Source organism: Bombina bombina, chromosome 6 (genome assembly GCF_027579735.1).
Source record: "Bombina bombina isolate aBomBom1 chromosome 6, aBomBom1.pri, whole genome shotgun sequence".
NCBI lineage: Eukaryota > Metazoa > Chordata > Amphibia > Anura > Bombinatoridae > Bombina > Bombina bombina.
The window spans coordinates 55646048-55658125 of record NC_069504.1 but is presented as its reverse complement, the minus strand read 5'-3'; the positions used below and the strand labels follow the sequence as shown (position 1 = coordinate 55658125).

Here is a 12078-nt window from a genome sequence, read left to right as displayed (position 1 = left end):
TTATAGGCCCATTTTGGTATATTTTTATGCCACCATTTCACCGCCAAATGCGAGCAAATAAAAAAAAACTTTACATTTTTCACAATTTTAGGTTTCTCACTGAAATTATTTACAAACAGCTTGTGCTAAATATGGCAAAAAAAAATTGTAAAAGCCCTTCCTCTGGAATCCCCTTTGTTCAGAAATAGCAGACTTATATGCTTTGGCGTTGCTTTTGGTAATTAGAAGGCCACTAAATGCTGCTGCGCACCACACGTTAATTATGCCCCAGCAGTGAATGGGTTAAATTTGGTATCTTGTAGGGAGCTTGCAGGGGTAATTTTAGAGATCAGCCTCCACCTGGACACATCCCACCCCCCTGATCCCTCCAAACAGCTCTCTTCCCTCCCCCACCCCAAATTGTTCCCCAGCCATCTTAAGTACTGGCAGAAAGTCTGCCAGTACTAAATAAGAGTTTTTTTTTTTTTTTTTTTTTTAAATAAAAAAAATAAATTATTTTAGCTGTGATGGACCCCTGCCTTAGCCCCAACCTCCCTGATCCCCCCTCCAGCTCTCTAACCCTCTCCCCTACCTAATTACCCGCCATCTTGGGTACTGGCAGCTGTCCTGCCAGTACCCCCAGTTTGGCCCCAAAAACCAAAGTATTTTATTTTATTTTTAACTTAAAACTCTTTCTGTATGTGTAGCAGCCACCCCCACAATACCCCCACCCCCTCCCCCCTCCCAGATCCTTTTATAGTTAATTATTATTTTTTTTACCTTTTTCTCCCTTTCTGCCTCATTCATTGGTGTCAGTGTGGCTAATGCGCGCAACGTGCACATGCACACGCCCCATGTACGTTCACACGCACGCGTCTCGTGCAGCAGCGCACGCACGCTCCTCCCTCACACCCGGACAACGGCACCATCGCTACCGGTGCAGAGAGGGCCACAGAGTGGCTCTCTCTGCATCGGAGGCTTGTAAAGTGGTATTGCAGGATGCCTCCATATCGAGGCATCATTCTGCAATACCCTCAGAGCTGCTGGAAGCGATTGTGATCGCTTCCAGCACTCTGTTAGACAACTGACGTACCAGGTACGTCTATTGTCATTAACTGTTAGTTTTTTGCATGACGCACCTGGTACGTCAGTTGTCATTAAGGGGTTAAGAGTACAAGATATTTAACAGTAATGAAAATAAAATGAGTCTAATATGCCTTGGGCACTCTCTGAAAATTTGTGTCCTCAAACGCCTCAACTTTATTCAAAAATTGCAATGAACATTAGTCATTTCAGCTTTTATTACAAAGCATTTTCCCCAATAGACTTAAGCATATTACGAAATAATGGTTCTAATAAAATCTATCAGTTATGGAGCATACTTACGTATGCCTCATGCACTCAGCACTGTGTAAATATGAACTACCACCAGCTGTTTGACAGTCAGATGCTGCTACCAGCAAGCTCTAAGATCACATTCCTTATATCTATACTGTTAAAATAAAACGGACTTTCAAACTGCAGACTATTACAAAAGAATGTAAAAGATTTGCTGGCACCTTTATAACTAACCTAACACGGCCTCATGATTACAGGTCCTTTATGGTGCTTTTTGCATCTTTGTTACTTTCGTACTCTTTGTCTGAGATAAAAGATGCCAGACACAAAATACCAAATGCAGTTGAAAACAGGGATGGAAGCTCAGGAGTGTGCACATGTCTGGAGCACTATATGGCAGCAGTTTGTAAGAATGTTATCTATTTGCAAGGGCCCTAGATGGTAGCACTATTTCCTGCCATATAGTGCTCTAAACAACCTACTTAGGTATCTCTTCAACAAAGAATACCATGGAAACAAAGCAAATTTGATAACAGAAAGTAATTGAACCTTTTTTTAAAAAGTGTATACCTCTGAATCACAATATAATTTTTTTGTTTCATATACATATTTCATATTTAAGGACCATTAAATGCAGTTAGAATTCCATAATTAATAAGTGCATAACAAACACCCTGCAATTTTGAATAAGCAGTAGATTTGTTTCTGACATTTTTCCCACAATTTGCCAGCCCCCTGTATCATGTGACAGCCATTAGCCAATCACAAACTAGTATACACTGTGAACTTGAGCACATGCCTCAGTAGGAGCACAGTGCCGCAGAAGGGTGCATATAAAAGACTGTGCAAAATTTGATAATAGAAGTAAAATGGAAAGTCTTTTAAAACTGCATGTTCTGTCTGAATCATGAAAGTTTTAATTTTGATATTTAATATTCCTGAATACCTGAAATGCCTTCTGACTGGGTGGACTAGTCTTCCACTTCAGTGCTAAGTTACCCTTCTTGGAAATAAATCAGGTTTTATACATACATTTACATAATTTGTCACTATCCAATGAGACCACACAATAAGGGTGACCACTGTCTCCAAAAGTGTATGTAAAGGTCCTGGAGCATCTAAATGTAAGGATAAACAATTGCTTTTGTTCTATAGTCAATAATGGTTGAGCAGGAAGTAACTCACTACATTTAGCAGTAATGGAAAAAACTTCAGTCTTAAAACCCATTCTAATCAACAACTCAATTTACACAAAACAGAGCTACTGGACTTGACATTTCACCAGAAGAAGTTGATCTATTCAATTAGTATTATCCTTCTAAGTGACAGCCCAATTTTATTAAAATACTTGAGAATTACATTGGCCAAGAAACAGAAAGATATTTTGCAATTAAAAATACAACGAGAACTAAGCCAAATTTGACAAAAGATAGGAAACTCTTTTTTTTTTTTAAATGGTATGCTCTGTAATGATTCATGGAAAGAAAAATGTGGGGTTTCATATCCCATTAAGGGTTATAATCTATAACGTGCTAGAACAATTCTCTTTGCTTTATTGGTGGAAAACGACATACCCCATAAGTATAAAAGGAAAAAGTACTTTTGTAAAACAGGAACATCCATTTTTCAAAAAGCAAAAGCTGTAATATATTTCAAAAATGTCCTCTTTTAGAGGCAACAAAGAACAAAATACTTAAAGGAACATGAAACCAAATTCTTTTTCTTTCATGATTTAGAAACAGCATGCAATTTTAAACAACTTTCCAATTTAATTATATTCTAATTTGCTTCATTCTCTTGATATCCTTTGTTGAAAAGCATATCCAAATAGGCTCCGTAGCTGCTCATTGGCTCACTCATGTGCACTGATATTTCTTCAACAAAGGATATCTAATGAATTACGCTAATTAAACAAGAGAAGTAAATTGGAATGTTGTTTAAAATTGTATTCTCAATCTGAATCATGAAAGAAAAAATTTGGGTTTCAAGGTCCCTTTAACTTTCATATGACAACATACTAAACTGTGTACACATACTGTGTACATCATGTGCCTCCAGAGATTATTACAGACAAACTAAAACTATATACAAAAAAAACCCCCACACAAACCTCTTTTCCTGCCCTGCGAGCAGTTAGCGCTGGCAAGTTTTACTGTTGTTCTGGCCCTGGTATCAATCACCTCCGGGGTTTCACCACTAAAGATGCAGCCTGGTGTGCACGTCTCCTCTTTCCTCTCTTCGATCTCTTTCTTTGAGCCTTTTCCTCGGTTAGCCTGTCCTATAATAGCCTTTGTGCTTTCCTGCAAGAGTTCATTTTCAGTTAACCACTTGGAACATCCACTTTGACCCCAGTTTCAGTCTCAGTGGGCAGTGTAGACTGTGCTACATCAGTTATTTCTGACCCAATCGGTTCAATTGTAGACTGTGCTACATCAGTTATTTCTGACCCAATCTGTCCATCACCAGAAGGCTGTGGATCTTCTGCTAAGAGGTTAGAAGCTTTTTGCAATGAAACACAATAGTCAATGGGAGAAGATATGTAAGACTGCAGGCGTGCAAACTGCCCTTGGTTACACTTGTCAGTTCGCTTTTCTCTGGGTCTTTAGGTGACGTGTCCAACAGAGGTTCTGTGGTTAGATCTGGCTTGGCATCCCTCCTTTTTCTTCTGAAGTGTGGCAAACTTTTTAAAATCAACGTTCTAGAGCATCAGGAAAAAGTTCCTGTTCCGTAAGAGTCCGACTTGTTTCCATGATCGCCATACTGAAGGTCCCGGCAAAAAGAGGTTACTTTTACAGAGACATCTTCAGTGGGAATGTCTTTTTCCCATTGTTCAGACTCTACATGAATGGAAAGAGTTATATCACTGTAAATAACAAGCACTCCTGTATATAGCAATCATTTTTCACCATACATTAAACTGACTTTAAAGTAATTTGTTTTATATATGCACATTATATACCATAAATTCAGCACAGTATTACAAATGATGTGCTTATAAAATAAATGTTTTACACTTTATGGGACCACATCATTAAAGCAGAAAAGTACTTTAATGGAGTTTACTAACGATATAAGAAAAGAAAATACTAATAATTTACAATTACAGCAATAAAATATTATATATAGTAAAGTTCCAAAGAAACATATAGGACAGTTTTCTTCCATTGGAGTTAAAGGAACAACACTAAATACATTATGTAAGTATGTATTAAAGTAAAGATTAGCATGAGAGCAATATGCAGATGTATTTTGGTAAAATTGTATTAGTTTAAATACTAAAGAAATAAGTGTAAAGTTTTAATTTTGATACAATAAGTGTGACAACGGTGTAACTTTGATTTCCCTTATCTTACCTGATCTGCTAAGGCCAATCAAGGACAGGTATAAATGAGTTACTAGAATGAGCAAACAATGGCTATGTAAAATAACTTGTGAAATCTGTACTTCCAATTCTCAGGTGATTTGGAAAACTTACAATTTGCACAGTTAAGTTAAAGGAAAAAAGGGACAAAATAAATTATTGCACATAATAAAACAATTTATATTACAACATCAAAGTGTTAAAAACCCCTTTAAAAAGGTACTTTAAACACCTTGAGATTTTTATATAAAATGTTTAGTTAGTTATGCATAATGAAAACAACTTTGCAATATATTTTCATACTTTCATACTTATTTGCCCCCATTTTCATGTAATTTAGAATGTACCTGCTGACTTTTTAAGGCTAACTCTGCTACATATATGTCCCAAATTGGCTTTAACTGATAGGAACTGCAAAAAAAAATCCATTTATACTAAATTTACAACAGTGGCTAGTTTTGTTGTCTGTAGGACTAAAAGCCCAGATGTGGCAAATGGTAGATGGAGTTTGGCTATTGATAAATAATTACAGTAAAAAGGATGTTAATTTGTTTAAAAAACCATTAAAGGACCATGCAATGCTGTAGAATTACATAATTAACAAGTGATAATAAAAAGACAATGATTTAACACCTACTCTGAATTTCAAATAAGCAGTAGATTTTTTTCTGACAATTTCTAACAAATTTCTTTTTTCTACTATTTTCCGGCCCCCTGTATCATGTGAAGGACATCAGCCAATCACAGACTAGTATACACAATTGGTCCATGTTCTGTACCTTTTTCTTTGTGATGGAATAAACTTCTCTTTTTAATATTCACTGCTGTGCTGCTGAACTTTCTCTATTTTATTAATCACAGACTAGTGTACGTATACCCTGTGGGCTGTGCACATGCTCAGTAGGATCTTGAATCCCCCAGAGAATGTGTATATAAAAAGGACCTATGCAAAATTTGATAATTTAAGTAAATTGTAAAGTGTCCTTAAAACTGCATGGTCTATCTGAATCATAAAAGTTTATTTTGACTTGAGTGTCCCTTTAAGACTTGGCTGATATGTAATTCCATAGAAAAGTCTTGTAATTACAAAGTGTTTATGGTTTCTTTAACCGACTCAGGAGCACTGACAATAGGTTGGTTAAATGCCCAGATATGCTTCCTCTGACCTTAGGCAATGCATGTGATCTCCCTATATAGTTCCTGACTTGCACCATGTAGAGCACTAGCTGTCTCTAAACAAACAGTAACAAATACCTTTTACTGTCCAGTATCCTTGTGTGAGGAATAAAAAGAGAGCGGCGAGGCAGCTGGAGTCACTGTGCTGCAAATCTGCAATAAAGAACACACAGATTAGTCAGTTATTTAGCTAAGAACTGCATATATATGTGTCATGATACAATCATGTGGAGTAGTCGATACCTGGATTGGCTACCCGGCAGAGGTTGTATTGTGTCCTCAGGCCTGGAAAAGGTTAATGTGAATTGCCTTTTCTGTGTTAAATCTGCTTTCAGAAAGGCCCCACTCCTGAGACTAGTGTTTTTGTGTAACTTTGTGTAGGATTGCAGAACGCTCCTCCCTTTGGAGACTGATAGTAGGAGCTAAGACTTGTTTGCATTGGTTGCACTCGTAAATTTAACCCGGGCGTTGTCTTTAACAAGACAAAGAAAATTTGGTTTAAATATGTAACAGAAAGACTTGGTGGGCAGAACTTGCCCTGTGGACCAGACCACTAACATCAGGACCGGCATTCTCCACATATCTAAATGAACTTGGTAATAAGTTAGATATTGTGTGTAATTCTTTTCATGTCCCATTTTCTTTTTAAAGAACTGTAGCTTTGCAATTGTATGTTATTTTGAATGTCTTTATAATTTTGCACTGTGTAACCTGTATTGATATTTTTGTTATTAAACACGTAGAAAATCTCATTCTGTCTTTTGGGCTCTAATATCCAAATTCACACTCCTGTTGAGACAAGGTTAAAAGGCACGTCACCTAATTGTTAAATAGTGTGAGTTTTTAGGGGTTCCCCAAAACTCCCCTTTAATTTAAAAGTTTTGGTGGTGGCAGCAGGTAAATTGTTATTTAGAGCAGTGTGGACAAGATTTGGGGTCTAATGTGGTATCCCTTTTAAGGTCCTTTTGCAGAGTTGCAAGATAAGGGAACCAGAGCTGTGTGCCATTAACCCCTTCATGCCCACACCCCTCTATTGTGACGCTGAGGTTTGATTCATCACAATATGTAATGCAAACTTTGTAAATTGAAACAAATTACCTTTGCTGGCTTTGACTAAAGTAGATGTGATGAAAATCAAAAATCCCTGGTCATTTAATAACTTGACAACTGCCTAAAAGACAAAAGTGCAGGAATTATTAATTTTAAATAATAAGCAACTATACAGCATCAACAAGAACAAAACATAGGTCATTGCAAACCTTCTACCGAAGTAGGTACACGCTCAGTGTAAGCAGTTTCCCAGACAAAGGTGGTCATTCATAAAATAGAATATATGTTATATTACTAAAATATGTATGTTTACTATTTATTTTATATAAATGGCAAATGCCAGTATATCTCTAAGCAAAAAACAATGCATTCAGAACTAATAAACATTTGTGCCAAAGATAAGTCACTAAGACTGGCAATGCCGACGTCATGAAATTAGATTTGAATTAAAGGGACACTGTAAAAAAATGCCGTCTGTAAAAAAAAAAAAAAAAAGGTTGAATTTCTGTTTTCTGCATGGGAAAAAAATAGAAATTAAAGTGGTTTAAATTGAAACATATACAGCTATATGAATTTTGTACTTTCTACTAATGCTCATTGGCTGGTGGACACTTAATACCAATGCTTATTGGTTGACAGGTACTTATTGAGCATTAGTAGGAAACAGCTATAAGTATTATCAGGAAGTGCACAGCTGATGCTGTTATGTTAATTAAACTTTAAACGGCTTTTGCTTTATGTTTTTTAACATGTTTAAATGATGCTCTAGTATATCGAATGTAATGCGAAATGCCCCTTAAAAAGCTATTTGGACAATGACAAAGTGTCGAATAGGCAGTAAAATGCATTGAATAAGCAGCTGAAGTTTGGCTGAAATGGTGATAAGATTTTAACAAATACTTCAATAAATGTGGAACTTTTAAACTACAGAAACTTTTGCTCAGACTGTCTCTGTCAATAACGAATGCTGATTACTGCTCTATTATATGGAAGTTAACGTGAAATGCCCCTTAAATTGCTATTTGGACAATGACACGAAAGAAGAATGGCGGACAGAGAAACCAGTGCAGGACGTAGCAGGGGCATTACACAATTACATTTTTAAAGCATAAAAAGATTCATTTCATCAGATGTAGATTATTATATATATGTTATAATTTATTTTAAAAATGTTTGACATTTCAATTAAATCGGGATCGAGATGAAAGGCTGCTCAAGCAACAGATGTGATGTGTCACTTAAGTTTGGAAGTTCTGAAAGGGGTTTTGTACTCACATTGAAAATATGCAGTACAAGCTATTTTAAATGAAAATAGAAATAAATACAGCATTGAGTATTTCTACCTTTAGCAGAGGTTGCCTATAAGCTAATGGGCATTGCCTTTCAACCAATAAGCATTGTTAGGAGGTGCTTATCAACCAACGAGCATTGCTAGGAATCGCCTACCAACCAATGAGCATTGTTAGAAAGCACCAACCAATGTGCATTGTTAGAAAGCATCTACCAATGAGAATTTACTATCAGCCAATGAGAATTGGTAGGAAGTTCCTATTAGCCAATGAGCATTATTAGGAAGCACCTATCAACCAATGAGAATTGGTAGGAAGTCCCTATCAGTCAATGAGAATCGGTAAAAAGTTTCTATCAACCAATAAGCATGGTTAGAAAGCACCTATCAACAAATGAGCATTGTTAGAAAGCACCCATCTACCAATGAGCATTGTTATGAAGTCTCTATCAGCCAAGGAGCATTGTTAGGGAGTCCCTATCTTCCAATTAGAATTGGTAGGAAGTTCCTATCAACCAGTGAGCATTAGAAATAAGTACACAACTGATACTGCTGTATTATTGTCAATTTTAGTTTTCGCTTCTCATTTCTTCAGGAAGACAGGAGACATTTTCTATTCAGCATTGTCAGTGTCTGTCTATCTGTTCTTTGCATGCTTTTAACTCTTTCCTGACCCTTAAAGGGACACTGAACCCAAATTTTTTCTTTCATGATTCAGATAAAGCATGCAATTTTAAGCCACTTTCTAATTTATTCCTATTATCAATTTTTCTTCGTTCTCTTGCTATCTTTATTTTAAAAAGAAGACATCTAAGCTTTTTTTTTATTAAGAACTCTGGACAGCACTTTTTTATTGGTGGATGAGTTTATCCACCAATCAGCAAGAACAACCCAGGTTGATCACCAAAAATGGGCCGGCATCTAAACTTACTTTCTTGCATTTCAAATAAAGATACCAAGAGAATGAAGAAAATTTGATAATAGGAGTAAATTAGAAAGTTGCTTAAAATGTCATGCTCTATCTGAATCACGAAAAAAAAAAATTGGTTACAGTGTCCCTTTAAGCATCAATATAAGCAAACAGTTTTTATAACATTCAACAACTTTATTGCAATAATGAACAGTCTGACCAAGAAAGTGGCAGTGTTAGACAAAAAAAATAAATAAATGAAAAAGTCTTCAGGCTTCTGATAAATCTAATTTTCTTTTTCAAAATTCTTGTGGATCAAATGTTTAGCAAAGTTTTTTTTCCAGCATTGGAACATGTTTTATTATGTGCACTGCACTTCTAATACACTATAAACTCAATTCCACTGTGCAAGAAACTGAAAGTGAAACCAAGAAAACAGCTTCATATTTAGATAATGAAGAATAGTTTCATTTATGGTTAAACAATACTGACATTTCCAAGCGTTTAGACAGTAAAAACAAGACTCTGATAAAGAAAACTGCTGTCATTTTCCCCCTTTACCTATATCAGCATATGGGATGTGGATCTGACTGGTTTATGAGAATTAAGAAGCAGAAGTTCAGTCCAATCAACCCCCAATAAAAAAGGTAAGAAAAGACCTCATAATTACAGTAAATACAGAATGAAGGGAGCCATGTACAAAATATATAATTTAGCTTTGCTTGCTGCCCAGATTTTGAATACATTTACAAGCAAATCTTCTGTCATGATATCTTCACGATTCCAGGACACTTGAGTGCTTAAAGGTGCAGTAAATAGAGTAGGTTTGCATATACAGCAAATGCATGATAAAAAGACAATGCAATAGCACCTAGTCTGAACTTCAAATGTATAGTAGATTTTTTTTCAGACATATTTCAAACGTATGTCTATTTCCATTCCCTCTGTATAATGTGACAGCCATTAGCCAATCACACATGCATGCATTTATATTCTGAGAATTCTATTCTTGCACATGCTCAGTAGGAGCTGGTGGTTCAAAAAGTATAAATAAAAAAAGACTGTGCACATTTTGTTAATGGAAATAAATTGGAAATATGTTCAAAATTGCTGCTCTATCTGAATAATAAAAGTTTAATTTTGTCTTGAGTGTCCCTTTAATAAATCATTTTTCTCCATATGTCAACCATTGCTATGTATTAATATCTATCAAAATTGTATTGGTTCTAAAATATTATAAAAACATAATTTATGTAAGAACTTACCTGATAAATTCATTTCTTTCATATTAGCAAGAGTCCATGAGCTAGTGACGTATGGGATATACATTCCTACCAGGAGGGGCAAAGTTTCCCAAACCTTAAAATGCCTATAAATACACCCCTCACCACACCCACAATTCAGTTTAACGAATAGCCAAGAAGTGGGGTGATAAGAAAAAAGTGCGAAAGCATATAAAATAAGGAATTGGAATAATTGTGCTTTATACAAAAAAATCATAACCACCACAAAAAAGGGCGGGCCTCATGGACTCTTGCTAATATGAAAGAAATGAATTTATCAGGTAAGTTCTTACATAAATTATGTTTTCTTTCATGTAATTAGCAAGAGTCCATGAGCTAGTGACGTATGGGATAATGACTACCCAAGATGTGGATCTTTCCACGCAAGAGTCACTAGAGAGGGAGGGATAAAATAAAGACAGCCAATTCCTGCTGAAAATAATCCACACCCAAAATAAAGTTTAATGAAAAACATAAACAGAAGATTCAAACTGAAACCGCTGCCTGAAGTACTTTTCTACCAAAAACTGCTTCAGAAGAAGAAAACACATCAAAATGGTAGAATTTAGTAAAAGTATGCAAAGAGGACCAAGTTGCTGCTTTGCAAATCTGATCAACCGAAGCTTCATTCCTAAACGCCCAGGAAGTAGAAACTGACCTAGTAGAATGAGCTGTAATTCTTTGAGGCGGAGTTTTACCCGACTCGACATAGGCATGATGAATTAAAGATTTCAACCAAGATGCCAAAGAAATGGCAGAAGCTTTCTGGCCTTTTCTAGAACCGGAAAAGATAACAAATAGACTAGAAGTCTTTCGGAAAGACTTAGTAGCTTCAACATAATATTTCAAGGCTCTAACAACATCCAAAGAATGCAACGATTTCTCCTTAGAATTCTTAGGATTAGGACATAATGAAGGAACCACAATTTCTCTACTAATGTTGTTGGAATTCACAACCTTAGGTAAAAATTCAAAAGAAGTTTGCAACACCGCCTTATCTTGATGAAAAATCAGAAAAGGAGACTCACAAGAAAGAGCAGATAATTCAGAGACTCTTCTGGCAGAAGAGATCGCCAAAAGGAACAAAACTTTCCAAGAAAGTAATTTAATGTCCAATGAATGCATAGGTTCAAAAGGAGGAGCTTGAAGAGCCCCCAGAACCAAATTCAAACTCCAAGGAGGAGAAATTGACTTAATGACAGGTTTTATACGAACCAAAGCTTGTACAAAACAATGAATATCAGGAAGATTAGCAATCTTTCTGTGAAAAAGAACAGAAAGAGCAGAGATGTGTCCTTTCAAAGAACTTGCGGACAAACCTTTATCTAAACCATCCTGAAGAAACTGTAAAATTCTCGGAATTCTAAAAGAATGCCAAGAAAAATGATGAGAAAGACACCAAGAAATATAAGTCTTCCAGACTCTATAATATATCTCTCTGGATACAGATTTACGAGCCTGTAACATAGTATTAATCACAGAGTCAGAGAAACCTCTTTGACCAAGAATCAAGCGTTCAATCTCCATACCTTTAAATTTAAGGATTTGAGATCCTGATGGAAAAAAGGACCTTGCGACAGAAGGTCTGGTCTTAGCGGAAGAGTCCACGGATGGCAAGAGGCCATCCGGACAAGATCCGCATACCAAAACCTGTGAGGCCATGCCGGAGCTACCAGCAGAACAAACGAGCATT

General features: G+C 36.0%; 2 protein-coding genes across 4 annotated transcripts in view; both read right to left on the bottom strand.

Annotated features, from left to right (window-relative positions):
* Positions 1-4076, bottom strand: part of TASOR2 (transcription activation suppressor family member 2) — a 76131-nt gene extending 72055 nt beyond the window's left edge. The window contains exons 1-3 of the mRNA XM_053719159.1: positions 4013-4076; positions 3659-3816; positions 3428-3617 (exon numbers count right to left, since the gene is read on the bottom strand). Of these exons, the coding sequence (XP_053575134.1) occupies positions 3428-3617; positions 3659-3816; positions 4013-4076 (412 nt within the window). The remainder of the gene's footprint in view (positions 1-3427; positions 3618-3658; positions 3817-4012) is intronic.
* Positions 3509-12078, bottom strand: part of LOC128662593 (protein TASOR-like) — a 68462-nt gene continuing 59892 nt past the window's right edge. For all 3 annotated transcript variants that reach the window (XM_053716409.1, XM_053716408.1, XM_053716410.1), the window contains 3 exons: positions 6953-7025; positions 5936-6007; positions 3509-4156 (listed from right to left, as the gene is read on the bottom strand). In XM_053716409.1, coding sequence (XP_053572384.1) covers positions 4107-4156; positions 5936-6007; positions 6953-7025 — 195 coding nt within the window. In that variant the 3' untranslated portion in view covers positions 3509-4106. The remainder of the gene's footprint in view (positions 4157-5935; positions 6008-6952; positions 7026-12078) is intronic.